Source organism: Sceloporus undulatus, chromosome 3 (assembly GCF_019175285.1).
Source record: "Sceloporus undulatus isolate JIND9_A2432 ecotype Alabama chromosome 3, SceUnd_v1.1, whole genome shotgun sequence".
In the NCBI taxonomy this organism is placed as follows: domain Eukaryota; kingdom Metazoa; phylum Chordata; class Lepidosauria; order Squamata; family Phrynosomatidae; genus Sceloporus; species Sceloporus undulatus.
The window spans coordinates 101,292,901-101,310,924 of NC_056524.1; the positions used below are offsets into that span (position 1 = coordinate 101,292,901).

Sequence of the window (18,024 nt, forward strand, 5' to 3'; positions counted from 1 at the left end):
ATGTACATGTGTGCGTGTGTGTGTATGTGTATATGTGTATTTGGGTACATGTGTGTATGCACGTATGTGTATATATGTATGTGTATGTTTATATATATATATATGGGTGTAAGTACATGAGTGTATGTTTTTGTGTGTATCTATATCTATCTATCTACACACACAGTATATAGATGGTCACGTCCTCCATTTTTCTTCCTTGGATGCCCTCCATTTTGTGGCGAGGAGGAGGACCTCTGACAGTCCCCTGTCTGTCCAAAAATGACCAGGAATCGGGTCCCTTTCTGCTCCTGAGGCCCTGCTTTCCTTCCAGATGAACAGGAGGAGAGCTTTGGCTCCTTATTAAGGCCGGGGAAGGAGGGAGGGAAGAGGGAGGCGTTCTTTAGGCAAGGCCTGCCTCCTGGCCTCCCTCCTCCTCCTGAGTCAGGAAGGGCTGCCTGGGCCTCGCCTAATAAGGCCACTCGGCTTCTCTGCTCCTTCTCCCAGAGCCACCGAGGGACAGAAGCTGCGCCCTCAAAATGCAGGTGAGGCCGCCATCTTGCCCTCCCGCTCTTCCCTCTTTCACATTGGAGAAATAATAACCCGGTTTGGAACCGCTTTAACTCTTTCTTTGGCTCAAGGCTATGGAATTTTGGGAGTTGGAGTTTGTTGTGGGGCCGCTCTGGGCCCCACAACAAATTCCAACTCCCAGAATTCCATAGCCTTGAGCCAAAGAAAGAGTTAAAGCGCCCCCCCCCCCCCCCCCCTGATTGTTTTTCTTTTATTTTTAACAATCACACTTGATGCCTCTTGGAAGTATCACTCCATGAATCCCCCTGTCTTTTAGGATTGATAGAATCATAGAGTTGGAAGAGACCACTAAGGCCATCCAGTCCAACCCCCTGCCATGCAGGAAACCTAAGTCAAAGCCTCCCTGACAGATGGCCATCCAGCCTCTGCTTGAAGACCTCCAAGGAAGGAGACTCCACCACACTCCAAGGAAGTTTGTTCCACTGTTGAACAGCCCTGACGGTCAGGAAGTTCCTCCTAATGTTGAGCTGGAATCTCTTTTCCTGCAGCTTGCATCCATTGCTCCGGGTCCTGCTCCCTCTTCAATATGACATCCCTTTAAATATTTAAACAGGGCTATCATATCACCTCTTAATCTTCTCTTCTCCAGGCTAAACATCCCCAGCTCCCTGAGTCGTTCCTCATAGGGCATGGTTTCCAGACCTTTCACCATTTTTGTCGCCCTCCTTTGGACATGCTCCAGTTTCTCAATGTCCTTTTTTAATTGTGGTGCCCAGAACTGGACACAATATTCCAGGTGGGGCCTGACCAAAGCAGAATACAGTGGCACTATTACTTCCCTGGATCTAGACACTATACTTCTATTGATGCAGCCTAAAATAGCATTGGCCTTTTTAGCTGCCGCATCACACTGTTGACTCATGTTCAACTTGTAGTCTACTTGGACTCCAAGATCCCCTTCACACGTAGTTTCATTCAGCCAGGTGTCCCTCATCCTATATCTGTGCATTTCATTTTTCTGCCCTAAGTGCAATACCTTACATTTCTTCGTGTTGAATTTCATTTTGTTAGCTTTGGCCCAGTTTTCTAGTCTGTTCAGGTCATTTTGAATCTTGATCCTGTCCTCTGGGGTATTAGCTACTCCTCCTATTTTGGTGTCATCTGCAAATTTGATAAGTATTCCCCCAATTTTGTCCTCCAAGTCATTGATAAAGATGTAGAATAGAACTGGCCCGAGGACAGAGCCTTGTGGGACCCCACTGGTCACTTCTCTCCAGGATGAAAAGGAGCCATTGTTGAGCACCCTTTGCGTTTGGTCGGTCAACCAATTACAAATCCATGTAACAGTTGCCTTGTCTAGCCCACATTTTACAAGCTTGTTTGCAAGAATATCGTGGGGAACTTTGTCAAAGGCCTTACTGAAATCAAGATATACGATATCCACAGCATTCCCTTCATCTACCAAGCTGGTAAGATTGTCCTTAAAATATTACTCTTCTTGTATTTTGAAGTGCCAAACTTGATCCCTCTTGGAAGCATCACTCTTTAAGTATGGATGCCCCTGTCCTTTAGCATTGTTCTTCAAGTATTCTTGAATGCAATTCTGTTCTCTGGATGACAGTTCTGAATTTGGGAACTAGTCACATTTCTTTCATCGCTGTGTGTCATTCAGGATCCGAATGCAGATACAGAATGGAACGACATCTTACGTAAAAAGGGCATCCTTCCTCCAAAAGAGAAGCTGAAAGAGCAAGAACAGGCTGAAGAGGAGAGGGAGCAACAGATCCTCCTGCAACAATCTGTTGGTGAGTGGTCTAGTGTTAAAGAGAGAGATCAGTGCTTTACAGCTTCTGCAATCCAATTTGCTCCATCATTTGCTACTTAAGCCTTCACAATGCAGACAAGGCTCTTATTAACTTCAGAGGGACTAATGGCATTTGTTGCATTTTGAGGAGTGGATTGCCTATGAGGAAAGTTTTGGAAATGTTAATAGTAATTTGTTTCTCTTGGCCCTGCGATTTATGAAGAATATCAACTTTAGTCTTTACAAAAGCATCTTCTTTGGCCAGTAAGCATAGAGCATGCACTGGGAAAACATACAGTAAGGACTTTTTAATAAAGATTTTAATGTATGACAGGAATGGGGAATAATTAATTCTTCATATGTGGTTGGATACAACTCCTGTCATCCCTCACCACTGGCTGTGTTGGCTAGCGCTGGTGAGAGGTGCAGTCCAACAACAGTCCAACAGCATCCTCCTCCTGCTATATGAGTTGTTTGTTGTAGGACTGGATTTAATTTACAGAATATACAGTCAATAGATGTAGGCTTGGGTACAGATTTCAAGTTCATTTTTAGCTCTAAACCCTGGTCTCAGGTAAAACATGGGCAGGGATGATGGGGCCCCTGGTTGGGCAATGAACTGAAGAAGCCAACATTCCTCATCATTGGCTATGCTGGTTAGGTCTGATGGGGCTCGCAACCCAACAATATCTGGAGTTTGCATGCCTCCCACCCCAGCGTAGGCAGAAGTGCTCTTATTATGATCAAATTTTTAAAGCCTTGCTGACCTTTCATTGCTCACAATGGGCATGAATGTCATCAGGAAAGACAGTTGTGTTTTTCTGGAAGACATCTCCTCTGGTCACTGGAGAAAACAAATTTTACAAATTTCTTGCCCTCCGAACCTAAGCTGGCACGCTAACTGTACCTTTAAAGAGTGTTAGGCAAATTTCTCAAGCATCAGATGCTGGAAGGCAGCAGTGACAGTTTTCTGGCTCATCCTTTTGAACTTCGTGATTGTTTCTGTTTGGAGTCCATTTCTGTGTAGACCACACAACCTGTCCTGGGTCCCATAAACCAGCCTACTGCCACTAGTGTGGCCAAAGACACACTGCCAATATTAGAGTTCAGCTGCCAGTCTAGTTAATGTCTGTATGTGGACTGACAGTGGTGTAGTGGGGTGCTGTCTTTCCCTTTACCTCTGACAAAACAAATGCTTGGTCTGGTTCATATTTGATGGCTACTGATATAAAGGCCTAAAAAGATATTAGCTGGCATCCAACCCAGGAGTTACAGGATTATAAAATAGGTTTACAATCTTGCAACTTTGGAGATTCATGTTTATGGTCAGCAGCAACCAAATGTGACCATAAAAGTCTGCCTTTTAAGCCAGACAGTTGCCCAGCTGAATAGTTTTCAAGGTGCTGCAGACCAGGGTACTGGAAAATCACAGCTACAGTGCTCTCCTGGTCTCAGGTGCATTGAGAGAAATAGTTGCAGCAGGACCCTGAGGGATCGAGCCTGCTGCCTGTCTCAATATGTCCCATGAGTGGGAGAGTGCTTCAGTCATCATTACCAGTGGCCCAGTCTGCATTGTCAGAAGTAACTAGAAAATGAATCTCTCCCATTGTTGTTACGTCTTGATGATGCAGGATCTTGGTCCTCTTTTTTTAAAAAAAGCAAGCAAATGCACAACTACATTTCAAGACAGTAATAATGGAGTGAGCTGAAACTTTATCCACCTTTGTAGCACGGAAGTACAGATGTCCCTCCATATCCACAGATTCTGGGGCCATAGATTCAACCATCCATGGCTTGGTAATATATATATATATTTAAAAATCCAAAAAGAAAACCTTGATTTAGCCATTTTACATAAGGTGCATCATTTTACTGCTCCATTGTATATAATGGGACTTCAGCATCTACCAATTTTTGTATCCATACAGGGGAGAGTGTCCTAGAACCAAACATCAGCAATATCAAGGGTCCATTGTAGTTTTCTTTACATCATTTGATTATAGTTGGCCCTCCATATGTGCAGATTCTGCATCTGCGGATTCAACCATCCATGGCTTGAAAATATTTTAAAAATTACATTCCAAAAAGCAAGCCTTGATTTTGCCATTTAATATAAGGGATGTCTTATTTATTTATTTATTTATTTATTTATTTATTTGTATCCCATGCTTTTCCCAGGACTGGGACTCAGAGCGGCCTCACAGCATTAAAAACAATACAATTAAAAACATTTTTAAAAGAACATTAAAAAGAAAATAAATTATTACAGTATTAAAACATAGTTATTAAAAGAATAAAACATATTTTTAAAATATAAAACTGTATATATAGAAAAAACTATCGAATTTTTAAAATGGTCCAACATCCCAACCTGTGCTTACAGCAATTCCTCAAATGCCTGTGTGAACAGGTAGGTCTTCACCTACCAGTGGAAGGCCATCAAGGAAGGAGCCATTCTGATCTCCCTGGGCAGGGAATTCCAGAGTCTAGGGGCAGCCACTGAGAAGGCCCTCTCTCGCATCCCTACCAACTGTGTTTGTGATGGTGTTGGGACGGAGAGAAGGGTTTCTCCAGAGGATCTCAGAGTCCGGGCTGGTTCATACTAGGAGAAACGGTCTTCCAAATACTGTGGACCTGAACCATGTAGGGCTTTATAAGTAATAACCAGCACCTTGAATTGTGCCTGGAAACAAACTGGCAGTCAGTGAAGCTGTTTCAACAAGGGTGTTGTATGGTCTCTGTAATCTGCCCCTGTTAACAGCCTGGCAGCAGCTCTGTGAACTAGCTGAATTTTCCAAACACTTTTGAAAGGCAGCTCCATGTAGAGCCCATTACAGTAATCCAAATGGGATGTAACTAAGATATGTACCATTGTGGCCAGATCTGGCTTCTCAAGGAACGGTCTACACCATTGTATATAATGGGACTTGAATATCCACAGATTTTGGTATCCATGGGGGTTCCTGGAACCAAACCCCAGTGAATACCAAGGACCCAGTGGACTTTTATCAGTTAATTTGTGCAGATTGGGAGAGAAGGTCTGGAAGTGTCATCAGTGAAGAAAGTGCCATTTTTTTATCGCTTTCTTGGTGCTCAAGGTGTGCTCTTTGGTTGTTAAAAATATTTTATTGAACAAGAATCTGTTTCTTGGTGTGGATTGTAATTGCCTTCCATGTTTTACGTCACTTAGCAAAGAAACTGATAATTGCCACCTAAAATAAGAACTGACTCTGCAGAGAATGTAGGCTTGTAACAAATGAATACTTCTGTGAATAAGTTCTGGGAGCAGAGCTAATAACTCAATTATGTTTTAGTTTTGCATAAGTATTAATTTTGTAAGGGTTAGGTGATTCACACTACTTTTTGCAGCAGGTACATTTGCCATATTCACTGTCATCCATCCATACACACAAATACACACGTAGTCCACAGCTAGCAAAATGGATTCATGTGAGAGTACTGCAGCCAGTATTTTAAGAAAGATGTTACCTCCACACATTACATTGTTTGCCTCTGCAAACACAAATTTGTACAAGGTAGATACTCTTACGATATAAAATATAAACTGTTTCTAAAAGGCTAAGGTGTCTTGTTTGGGAATTAAATCATTTACAGAAAGAAAAGGTAATTCTCATTCTAATTTTGTAACACTTTGCTCTGATTGTGCGTTTTTTAAAACAATAATTGCTATATAATTCTCAACCATTAGTAAAAACCTATGAAGACATGACCCTCGAGGAACTTGAAGAAAATGAAGATGAATTCAATGAGGAAGATGAACGCGCTATAGAAATGTACAGGTGAGAAAATTTACATTTCACAGAGAAATTTTTATCAGCAATGGGACTTAAGCCAATGCTTGAATTATTGGATGGGGGAGAAGGTGCTCTCATGCCCAAAGCTCACAGCAGAAATATTCCAGTTTGAGACTGCTTTTACTGCCCTTGCTCAGTGCTAGGGAATCCTGGGAATTGTAATTTATTGTGGCACCAGAGCTTTCTGATAGAGAAGGCTGAATGTCTCACAAAACTACCGTTCCCAGAATTCCCTATCATTGAGCCAGGGCAGTTACAGTGGTATGAAACTGGAATATTTCTGCAGTGTGTTTTGGATCTTAGTTAAATTGACAAAAACCACTCCTTGGCGCCCCAAGTAGCCAACACATGGCCCATCACCAAAATATAAGGGGCCAACCCCCACTATCACCACCACCACTGCATAAGTGGTACACTGACTTGATCCCAATGTTAGCATAATTAATCACCATTAAATTGTGTAGTTTATATGGAACATTGAAATAAAATTATTGTCAGGGAAAGTGACTAATAACAATGCAGGCTGAACAGTACAAGAAAATCAGACATAGTTCAGTGCCTTTCCAAGTAATGGAAACTCATACTTCAGACAGACAAAATGAGATATGGTAAGGGGTCTGCAAGCGATAGACAATGCAAACAGTGTAGGAGAGCTAGTAGTGTAATGATGATATTGTTGGGTTAATCAGGTTTAAGCCATGAAGCACAGCTGATGACCTTGGGCCAATCACTGTCATTCAGGGTGACTATTTCCCAGGGTTATTGTGAGGATAAATTGACAGGAAGATGATTTGAGTTATAGCTTAGGAAGTTTACATTCTTTCTACAATTCCTGCAATCATCCAGTCAATGTGGCCAATGGCCAGTTCAGACTCACATAAGGTATTAGCATTAGTGAAAAGAGCCGGAGTTAGGTTGTAGAGAACCTGCTTTCTTTGCAGAAGGCCCTGGGTTTGATCCTGAGCATCTTCAGTTAGTGTTGAGAAAGACGCCTGTTTGAAACTTTGGTGATTTTCTCCTAGTTGGTGTAGACAGCTCTGAACTAGATAGACTCATGACCTGAATGCAGCCATAGTATTAGGGAGATTCTTCTTCTCCTGTGACTGGTAAAGTAAATATGAGGGCTTTATACATTGCTGTAGTTTGCATGATCATAGTGGTACCAGTCATGTGTACAGTTGCTTTTTCATTCATGTCTCCATGTGGTCACAGTGTACCCATAATTGTGCTGACATCTATACAGCACCTGCAAGCATAGAATCATAGAGTCGCAGAACTTAAGGGGGCCTTAAGAGCCATGTTGTTCAAGGCTTTGCTATGCAAGAATACACTATTAAAACACTTTAAACTCTGTGAAGTCAAAGGTTTTCATGGCCGGCATCCATAGTTTTTTGTGGGGTTTTCGGGCTATGTGGCCATGTTCTAGAAGAATTTACTCCTGATGTTTTGCCAGCATCTGTGGCTGGAATCTTCAGACTTTAAAACCTCCAAAGATGAAGTGTCCACCACCCTCTGAGGAATTTCACCATTCCATTGTTGTCAAAAAGTTCTTACAATCAAGACATTCTTCCTCATGTTTAGCTACAATCTCTATTTTTGTCATTTTAATCCATTGGTTCAGGTTAATATCGCTGCATCCCTACAGATATTTAGATATGGCTATTATATCACAACATAGCCTTTGGAAAAAATGGGAATAAAAGTACTTCCTTCCTAAGAGGTTGTTGTAGAGATTGGAAGTCCTGCATGTTTGAAACCATAATGCTGTTAATGGCTTTCAATCCATTTTTAACTTTTCCTTTTTTCCCTGACTCTCTGTGATGCAGACAACAAAGACTAGCTGAATGGAAAGCCTCTCAAGCAAAGAATAAATTTGGACATGTTTTAGAGATCTCGGGACAGGATTACATCCAAGAAATTACCAAAGCTGGGAAGGATATATGGGTGGTATTGCATCTATACAAGCAAGGGTAAGCAAATGTTCCAAGGGTTTTGCTGATAGCATGCAGTTTTTCTGTAATATTTTTCTTCTTCAAACACCTCAACACAGTTGTGACATTAGGGGTGGTGTCACCTGGTGCAAATATTCAGAAAAGGCTGCTGGGGGCAGGAGGAGATGGCACTGGGCTGCCCTGCCCTCTTTCCCCTCTGTCTGCCTTGCTTACCAAGCTAGCCAGCCATCCAGACTCAGAAAAAGGTGCCAAGTAGAGGGGGGAGGGCCATGCATGTTACCATGCTTCTTTCATCACTCCCTTGGCTGACACAGCCACAGCAGAAGAGAACAAGGGATAGGTACTGGTGGCTGTTGTGATCTGCTGCAGATGATTGGCAGCTGGCTGGGCAGGAAAGGGAGGCAATGATGGCAGGAAGGGGAGGAATCTGTGGCACCACTTTTTATTCTAAAAAAACTGTAAACCATCCTAGACACTTGGATTTCAGAGCCATGTACAGAATAAAATCAAGCAAATAAAAATTTAAAACAGTAAAAAAATACTCTGAAAACACATGAAATTGTATTAGATCATAAGAGCTTTGATAAAAAGCTGTCTTTTAACTTGGCACCAGCCAGCATTTGGCACCAGTTGGGCCTTGAAGGGGAGGGCATTCTACCCCCAGAGCACTACAGCAAAGAATGCTTTTTTGTGTTTTCACTTAGTAAATTGCTCCCACTAGAGGAGGGGACAGCTCCAACAAAACTGCTCCCACTAGAGGAGGGGACAGCTCCAACAAAACTCAGTCCTCAGGTAGGCATATATAGGGAGAAACATTCAGTCAGGTGTAGAGGTTATAGTTCATATTCTCAAGACCGTACTGCATATTATAGAGATTACTACAGTTTTATTTTGAGCCTACCTTTTAAAATAGAAAGTATGGCTCTTGAAAGGGTCTCTTTAATTTTCATTTCCATTTAGTATTCCTCTTTGTGCCTTGATAAACCAACACTTAAATGGACTTGCCAAGAAGTTTCCAGATGTCAAGTTTGTCAAAGCCATTTCTACAACCTGCATCCCCAACTATCCTGACAAAAACCTCCCCACAATCTTCATCTACCTCGAAGGGGACATCAAGGCCCAGTTTATTGGACCACTGCTATTTGGAGGCATGAATCTGACAAGAGATGGTAAGTTATTGCCTCTTAGCTGGAGAGGCCAGGGATAGAACATGGGGTTTTGGTGCATGCAGTAGGAATCTTTTTTTTCTGCCAATAAACTGTGTTCCTCTCCCAGTTGTGGTGCTATCCCCTTTTAGAATCTCTATGGCTGCATCTATATTGCAGAATTAATGCAGTTTGACACCTATCTAACTGCCATGGCTCAGTGCTGTTGAATCCTAGAATTTGTAGTTTGTTGTGGTGCTAGAGCTCTCTGAGAGAGAAGGCAAAATATCTCACAAAACTACAAATCCCAGAATTCTATAGCACTGAGCCATGGCAGTTAAAGTGGTGTCAAACTGTATTATTTCTGCAGTGTAGATGCAGCCTAAGTCAGAAAAACATAATAAACAAGGCAGGTTCCTTGCTACAGCAAGAATGTGCAGGGTTGGCCTGGTTTCTTGCTGTGGCCCGGGTCTCCGGCTGTGAGGAAAACCAGGCCATGGCGAGAAGGGGCAGGGGGGTGCCTCTGGGGTGTCGTCCTCTGGGGTGTCTCCCCGTTCAGACAACTCCTCTGAAGGTGTCATGCCTCCAGAGCATCTTTGATGCTCCTGAGACATATATTTAGTTGAGATTATAATAGGTTTTCTATGTATTAGTTTAAGAGGGAAAATAGAGTTCTGCAGCTTTAAGAAAGACAAGGATTGTGGGAAATCCCAGGGTCTTATGCTGTCTCCCTCTAGTTAGTTTCAGTGTGTAGTAAGATTTCAGCCAAGTCAGACCTGGAGAGAGTATTTTCCTTTGACAAAAAGATAAGTCCACAGAAGAAGAAAGATAATCCTCAGAAGAAGAAAGATAGAATCCACCAAGAGAGCAAGGTATTTAGGAAGGACTATTGAGAAAGAAGAAATCAGTTTCATGTTATTTGTGTTTATAACCAGTAAAGCTTTTGAAACTTAAGAAATTTGTGGTCAAGTCTTTTGTTCTGGCTGTGTTCCCGAGAGCCAGAGGCCTTACTACACCCAAAGTCCATAGTATTGCTCTTGGGACAAAACAGAAGGCATTGTCAGAGAGGTCAGAATCCCATGTATTTCACTGCTCCATGAGACACTGGGCTGAGCATTTGAAGATCCCAGGAGATGCTCTGTTTATGGGGTCTTTCATTGTGGGAGGTTTTTCTGGTATCTTCCTGTATCACTGAATTTCAGCAGTAGCTTCAGCAGCAGCAGAAGCTATGATAAGAAGGAATGTTGACCTCAATGAGTTGTTAGTCAGCTAGTGTATATCCCCACTACTGAAACTGGTAACCAAGCAGTCTTTCACAGCAATGGTGTCTCTTGTAACACAATCTGAGGGGAAAATATGCTATTATAGTTTAGTTTCCTCTAGTAATATAGTTTTTGCCCATTTCAGAGACACTCTTCAGTCCTGCAAATTAACAGTTCAATCCTGTACATAGCTACTTAGAAGAAATTTTCAGTGAATTTAATAGAACTTTCTCCTAGGTAAATATGTACTGAATTGCAGCTACTGGCCTCAACCAGGTGGACCATAAGGGCCGCCTTCGGGCTGTATTGGGGGCATGACATTTACACGATGCATACCCTGAATGTAGCCATAAGCCGCTCTGAGCCTGCTCCACCAGAAGAGCTGGGCCAAAAAGGAGTTGTAAAAACCCACTCCTTTTTGGTGGTCCAGTGCAAAAGAAGTGGCCAGAGGCTGCTCCCACCTTGAAAACTGTGGGACTGCAGCAACCAGATATGCCCAATCAGAACCAAGGCGGCAGCCCCTGCCATACAGGATCTCACAATCAAAGCATCCCTGACAGATGTTTAAAGACCTCCAAAGAAGGAGACTCCACCACTCTCTGAGGGAGTGGGTTCCACTGTCGAACAGCTCTTACTGTCAGGAAGTTCCTTCTAATGTTAGTGTGGAATCATTGTTCCGGGTCCTATTCTTTGGAGCAGCAGAAAACAAGCTTTCTCCATCCTCAATATGGCATCCCTTCAAATATTTAAGCAGGGTTGTCATATCATCTCTTAACCTTCTCTTCTCCGAGCTAAACATACTCGGCTCCCTAAGGCTCTCCTCAGAGGACATAGTTTCCAGACACTTCACCATTTTTATCACCCTCTTTTAGACACACTCCAGCTTGTCAACATCTTTTTTGAATTATGGTGCCCAGAACTGGACACAGTATTCCAGGGAGATGCAAGTAAAACAGTAATAGGTTTTAACCAGAAAATATGCAAATCTGTCTCCCTTGACCACAGTGGAACTTGGTTCTGATTTGAGCAGCCTGCATCTGCCATCAATTCATAAAAAGGTGGAAAACCTCTTTCTGGATTAAAATTCAGAGAAGTTCTTGGGGGCCACATTCTCCAGGAGTGAGTAGGGTCAGTGACATGAAGATGGACAAAAATCCCCAGTGTGTTTTGGCTTAAAGCTTTTGCTGCCCATAATTAATATTAGGAGAGATGTGTAAATAGTTGATGTCGGAAAGACAACTGTACAAAAATCATGACTCATCTAACAGTGATGTCTTCTGCAAGGGGTGTCTGACCACCTGAGGAGACCTGTAAGGCCAGATTTGGAAACTGGAAGGGCTGGAGCTGACCCTAGAACCTGATGTTCTCCATCACACCATTTAATATTTCTCAAGATGGTTTGAAAGAAGTTCTTTGGAACTTTAGCAGTGTAGTCTTAATGAGGTGAAAAACAGCAGGTCCACACAAGTAGCAGCATGGTGAGAGTTTCCAAATTTGCAATCTGCCATGATGTTTTCTTTTCTTGTGTTTAGAATTAGAGTGGAAGATTTCTGAGTCAGGTGCCATCAAGACAGACCTAGAAGAGAACCCCAGGAAGCAGATACAGGACCAGCTGATGACTTCAATCAAGTGTTCTGTTCCAACAAGAAAAGAAGAAAGTGACTCAGAAGAGGACTAAGTCATTCTTTTCAGATTACCTGATTATCAGATCCTGATTACCACACATTTAGTTATGACTGAATTCAGTGGGACTTGTGTCTGCATAAGAGTGCATGTGAATGCAGCCTAATAAATACCATGGGTGGTATTTCTTCTTTTATAAAGATTTTTTTTTTAAAAAAAGGAACTTTGGTTTTGTATAGCTTTAGAGGGAACTAAAATGCCTTCTGCAAACCACAGTTCAGATGTCACTGAAAAAACGGGTTGTGGACATTCTTATTAGTGAAGTTAATACCAGCAGTAGTGTGATGGATATCACTTGTATGTTTCCTTTTCACTGATTAGTGATGTACCCTTGCTTCTGAACCACTCTGTGGTCTTTTATGCTTTTGCTAGAAGTTATCAGCATTTGTCAGAAAATGCCCATTATGCAAGACTTAATTCTCAAGGAAATGTTGAATGCTTGGAAGACTAGACTGAACATAATGAATACTTTTATTGGCCACATTTGGGAGTATGCTCATCACTCCACATTCACTGGGGTTTTAGGCACACAGGACCCTCATGAATGTGGAAAAACCGCAAATAACAAAAACACTATGCTTTTCCTGAGAGAACACCTTTCTCTGCATCTCGAGGTCCTCCAGTGCAGCTTTGTGGTCAACATCTGCCAGACATTGACCATAGAATTGTGCTGGAGGAACTACAAATGCCTAGTAGAGTTCTCTCTAGGAATCTCTAGGTCCTTCAGTGCAAACTTTAGTTAAAGATGACCTTAGAGCTGTGCTGGAGGACTTAGGTCCTCCTAGAGAGAACATATTAATAAAATCAGTGAATAATCAAATCCGCAAAGGTCAAAGCTGCAGATGTGGAGAGACAAGTGTACTTGGCTAAGATTGCCATCAAGGTCTCTGAATTAAATTGGGAGATATGAAGATTTTTTTAGAATCCTGAAAGCTCAAGAAACTCCTGACTGCATAGAAGGAGATAACAGTACATCATGTTCATGTCATCTTGAAACACACAACCTGATTTCAACCTTGATGGAATACCCTGTGAAAGTAATATCTCTCATATCCCAAGTTCTTGATTCAGGTTATTTGAAATAAAACATAATAGTTCTGCCCTTTCTCTTTCTTTTAATCATTAGTGAAGAACACAGTACCATTCAGTCCTGAATTATGAGTAACTAATGTGTGTTCATGAAAGTTACAATATTAAAACTAGGCATTAGAATGAAGTGAACCTTAGTGTTTTTGGACATTTTAATTAGCTTAAATGTGATGTCAAATCAAACATGATAGCTCTTTTCTGTGCCATTTCAAATTGGTACTATGAGTAATTGCGTTTTTCAGTACTGCTTGCACAACAATTAAGGTGTTTCTGTTTGTGTAACTCTTACTACAAAAACCTAAGTCATCAAGTGGATTCTAGCCACTGTTCATTTCTGTTCTTTCTGATTGGATGCTCAAGGCAGTGTTAACCTGATTAAAAAGATGTAGAGAAGTTGTTCTCACCTGGGTGTGGGTGTGTGCTTCAAATGCTAGGGCTTCCAGAATCCCTGACAGGTGGTCATGGTGTTTGCAGGTTTTGGAAGTTGAAGTTCAGTGATGCCTGGTGCTCCCCTGGTTGCAGAACACTAGTCTTCAAACTAACATCCCATAGATTTTGTGTAGCATTTTAGCTTTCAACATACTATGACGCTCACATGTATTTAAACAACTGGATGGAACTCCCCCCCCACCTTTAAGTGTATGATTACATATTAGAATATAACATTAATGTAGCAAACAGGACTTTCAAGAAACTGAATAGAATTGCATTCTAAACAGCTTCTTTGGAAAGACCTAGCCCTGGGTTATTATGGAGCCACATGGAGAGCAATTTATCTCTTCTCCTTGCATCTTGGCACCTCTACTTGTATGAAAAGATTTTCTTACCGTCCTATCTACCTTCCTCTATTTCCAATCATGAAAGTTACTTGGAGGCTTTTAAATCAAAATGAGATCTCTACAGGACGCAGGTAATGAGGTCGGGCTAACTGCATGGCTCAGTGTGAAATGTACAAGTATGCATCCAAGGCAACAAATGGTACTTGAAAGTCAAATCTGTTTTTTAAAATTGGGATCCACACTATAATTACTTATTATATTTATATCCTGCTTTCTCACTTATGAGCTAGTGATATGCATGGCTCTTCTCCCTCTCCTGCTTCATTCACAGGCTGCAGTGAAATGAGTAGATAGCACTTGGGGCCCCCTCCAACTCAGTGTTTGTATGATTGCTTCAAGTTTGGCCACTAAGTTTTCATGGGGCAGTGGGACGCTTTTAACGTGGACAGTCTTAAGTCCCAGAATGCTGTTTGTACATCTGTTACTAAATCACTCTGGCTGAAAAATAGATGTCTGTGTTTGTTTTTTGGGACATTTTTTGGAGAAAATACTGCTTCATACAACTGTTAATTATATGATATAACTTGCTTCCAGAAGCTAATGATGTACCCTAGCATCTTAGCCAAGTTTTAAAGGGGATTAAGCTAAATTCCTTAGCTACAACGGCCACATGTTCAGAGAGTCCGTGCGCATAGGCAATGTACCTCTGGAAGCTAGGGTTTTTTTTTTTGGGGGGGGGGGAGGGGGCATTGTGTGCTCTGCTTGTGAGCTTCCTGGGACCCATTCATACTACACAATTCTAGCACTATATTCTACTTTTAACTGCAATAATTTCATCCTATGGAATCTGAATGTGAAGTTTGTTGTTGCTGTTGTTAACTGCCCTTGGGTCAACCCTGACAGGGCACTTCTGTGGATGAGACATCTCCAAGACCATTCGACCAATGTGCTGCTCCAGGCCTTCCCGATTGTGTTAATGTTCCTTCTCCCAATATTCACTCTTCCTGCCTCTGAGTCTAAGCCTGCCCTGCATACTATGTTTTCTGCATACAGGCTGAATAAATAGGGTGATAGTATGTAGCTTTGCCTGACCCCTTTGCTGAATGGAGACCATTCTGTTTCTCCATACTCATTTCTGATGGCAGCCTCTTGTCCTGAGTAGGTTATGCATCAGGACAATCAAATATAGTGGTACTTCCATTTCCTTAACCCGTCATGGCAACATCCTACAGAATCCTGGGATCTGTAATTTGGTGAGGCACGAGAACTATGTGGCTGACAATTCTAATTGCCCTGGCCTATACTGCAAAACCCAGGAATTCATACAATGGAACCACAGCAGGTAAAGTACAATCATAGCGCTACAATTGTACAGTGTGAATGGGCCCAAATGGGCAGGGCTGGCAGGTGCACCCTCACTCCTTTATTTAACCCATTCATTACCATACAACTCTGCTAAAATGTTTACCCCACCCCCTTTTTCACGTCAGCGTGGAGACAGGAGGTAACTCCAACTGGGGAGGGATGACTTCAGGACAATAGTGTAGCAGTTTGGATGAGAGGGATGTTTTGGATCCATAGCAATTGAGGTCCAGAGTATTCATTTCCTTCAGATTTTACTGTGATGGAGAACTGTTAACAAGTTTCCGTAGATCAAAGGTGGAAATCATGCAGTCCTTCAGATGTAGGTGAACTGCAGTTTCCAGCATTCCTCACTGTTGGCTAGAGCTGCTAGGTGTTGCAGTTCAACAACACCTGAATGGCAACATGATTCCCAGCCCTGCAACAGTGGCTAGATGTACTTTATGCAGATAGCTGTTGTCACTTGCCTGCTGAAATCACAAACAGGTGTTAATAAGATAATCTTAGCATTGGAGCATTAATAATGTTGGTGTTCTAAACAGAACTTGAAAAAGTTACTTTTAACTCCTTAAATCCCTCACTAGCCTGGGAATCATAATGCACAGTGTTTATTTCTGAACTCTGCATTTAAGCTTGTCTTCTATGGACCTTATCACTCTAGATGAATCCCGCACAGAAATGGGATTTAAAAGTAGAAAAAACCCGCAAATGCAGGATGTTTTTCAGATGATGTTTCTTCCAAACAGCAATAATACCCTCAAGTCAATCTCAACCCATGACGATTCTGTAGATGAGACCTCTCCAAGACTCCCTATGCTCCACTGCTCTGCACAAGGTCCTGCAAATTCATATGTATGCCCTCCTCAATAGAGTCCATCCATTTAGCATGTGGCCTTCCTCTCTTTCTGCTTCCCTCCACCTTTCCTAGCATTGTTGGTTTTTTTCAGTGAGCTGTGCCGCCTCATGATGTGGCCAAAGTACAACAGTCTCAGTTTTGTCATCTTGGCTTCCAGAGAGATCTCTGGTTTGATCTGCTCTAGGACTCATTTGTTGGACTTCTTGGCTGTCCATGGTAAGTTCAGTACTCTTCTCCAGTACCACATCTCAAATGTATTAATTCTCTTCCTATCTGCTTTCTTAACTGTCCAGCTCTCACATCCATACATGGTAATAGGGAATACAATGGCTTGTATGATTGTTATGTTAAACATAAACAACATGAAGGCACACAGCAACAACAACATAATACAAAGGAGGGGCATCATGTGTAAAAAGGTGTATTTAATTTTCTTCTACTTGTCTGCATGAACAATGCTCATATGTTATGTGGCACAAACATCAACTCCTATTAACACATCGAAACAAGCATGCTAGATATAACCAGAAGATGGTGCTGTTTACCATGGGGAAAAATCACTTCTCTACCCATAGCTATAACCTGTGAATGGTTATACAAGACAATGTTTTCATTGATGCAGTATCAAGCTATGTGCCTTGTATGCATTTGCAGCAGTTGATATATTAAGCTTGCCTAGTTGGAAAAAAATGCAGGGAGCATTGATTGTTAGTTCAATGTAGCTTTCACTGTTGTTGTGCTGTGACTTCAAGTCGTTTCCAGTTTATGGTGATCCTAAGGCAAACCTGTCATGGAGCTTTCATGGCAGGATTTGTTCAGAGTGTGTGTGTGTGTGTGGCACTGGCATTGTCTGAGGCTGAGAGAGTGTGATTTGCCCAAGGTCACCCAGTAGGTTTCATGGACAAGGCAGGAATCAAACCCTGGTCTCCAGAGTCATAGTCCAACATTCAAAACCACTACCCCACACTGGTTCCCAGCTTTCACTAGCATCACAGTGTGATCAGCAAACAATACATAATGAAGCATTTGCAAGGTATCATGGGCATCTTTAACCTTCCTTGAATGGCAAACAACATTTAAGCAGGGTATATTTAGGGTTCGTCTGGCTCTCCAGATGTTGTTGGATTGCACCTCACATCATTCTCTACCATTGACTACACTGGCTAAGACTAATGTGAATTGCACTTCAACATCTGAAGGGGCACAAGTTATCCACTCAGTTGAATGTTTCTCATTATTCATTGGTCTCATGCATTACCTCAGAGTCTGTTCCTCTTTCTTGGGCCTTTGAAGCTCCCATGAACAATGGTGATAGGGGACGAAATAGGAACAGGGAGGATTTATAGTGAGGAAGGTCACTGGAAAGTGGGGTTTTTTTTTTTGGGAGGGGGGAGCTTTCATCACCTTGTGCTCTTTGGATCTGTCTGACTGCATTTCTCACCATTCCAAACCAGCACAGGCACTTGCTGATTCTACGTTATGGTTATCCAGCACATTTGGAAGTCGCTAAGTTGAAGAAGGCTGGCTGAAACATTCTTGCCCAACACTGAAGATTTTCACACGACATTGCTATATTGTTCCTTCAACGTCCCAAAGTGTAGTGGAATCGTCATAACAGATAGACGATTCCAAAAGATTTTCACATGAGGCTGTTAGTGTTCTTAAAACATTGATATATCAGAATTCAGCAATTCAACTGTTTTGAAATTGTTTTGTAATCATTTATTGCTGAATTCTGATATATCAACATTTTAAGAATACTAAAAA

At 41.9% G+C, this 18,024-nt stretch overlaps 1 protein-coding gene across 1 annotated transcript; it reads left to right on the top strand.

Moving 5' to 3' along the window:
- The first annotated feature begins 369 nt into the window (after positions 1-369).
- On the top strand, positions 370-12,295 carry PDCL3 (phosducin like 3). The gene is made up of 6 exons (XM_042460635.1): positions 370-524; positions 2,183-2,315; positions 6,024-6,114; positions 7,956-8,099; positions 9,042-9,250; positions 12,021-12,295. The coding sequence occupies exons 1-6, from the start codon at positions 519-521 to the stop codon at positions 12,164-12,166; spliced, it is 729 nt and encodes a 242-aa protein (XP_042316569.1). The 5' UTR covers positions 370-518; the 3' UTR covers positions 12,167-12,295.
- The last annotated feature ends 5,729 nt before the right edge of the window (positions 12,296-18,024 follow it).

Excerpts from the sequence above, each read along its gene's own strand:
- PDCL3 (XM_042460635.1), top strand. Across the intron at positions 2,316-6,023 it reads CCTCCTGCAACAATCTGTTG|TAAAAACCTATGAAGACATG; the intron begins GTGAGTGGTCTA and ends CTCAACCATTAG. Across the intron at positions 8,100-9,041 it reads TTGCATCTATACAAGCAAGG|TATTCCTCTTTGTGCCTTGA; the intron begins GTAAGCAAATGT and ends ATTTCCATTTAG.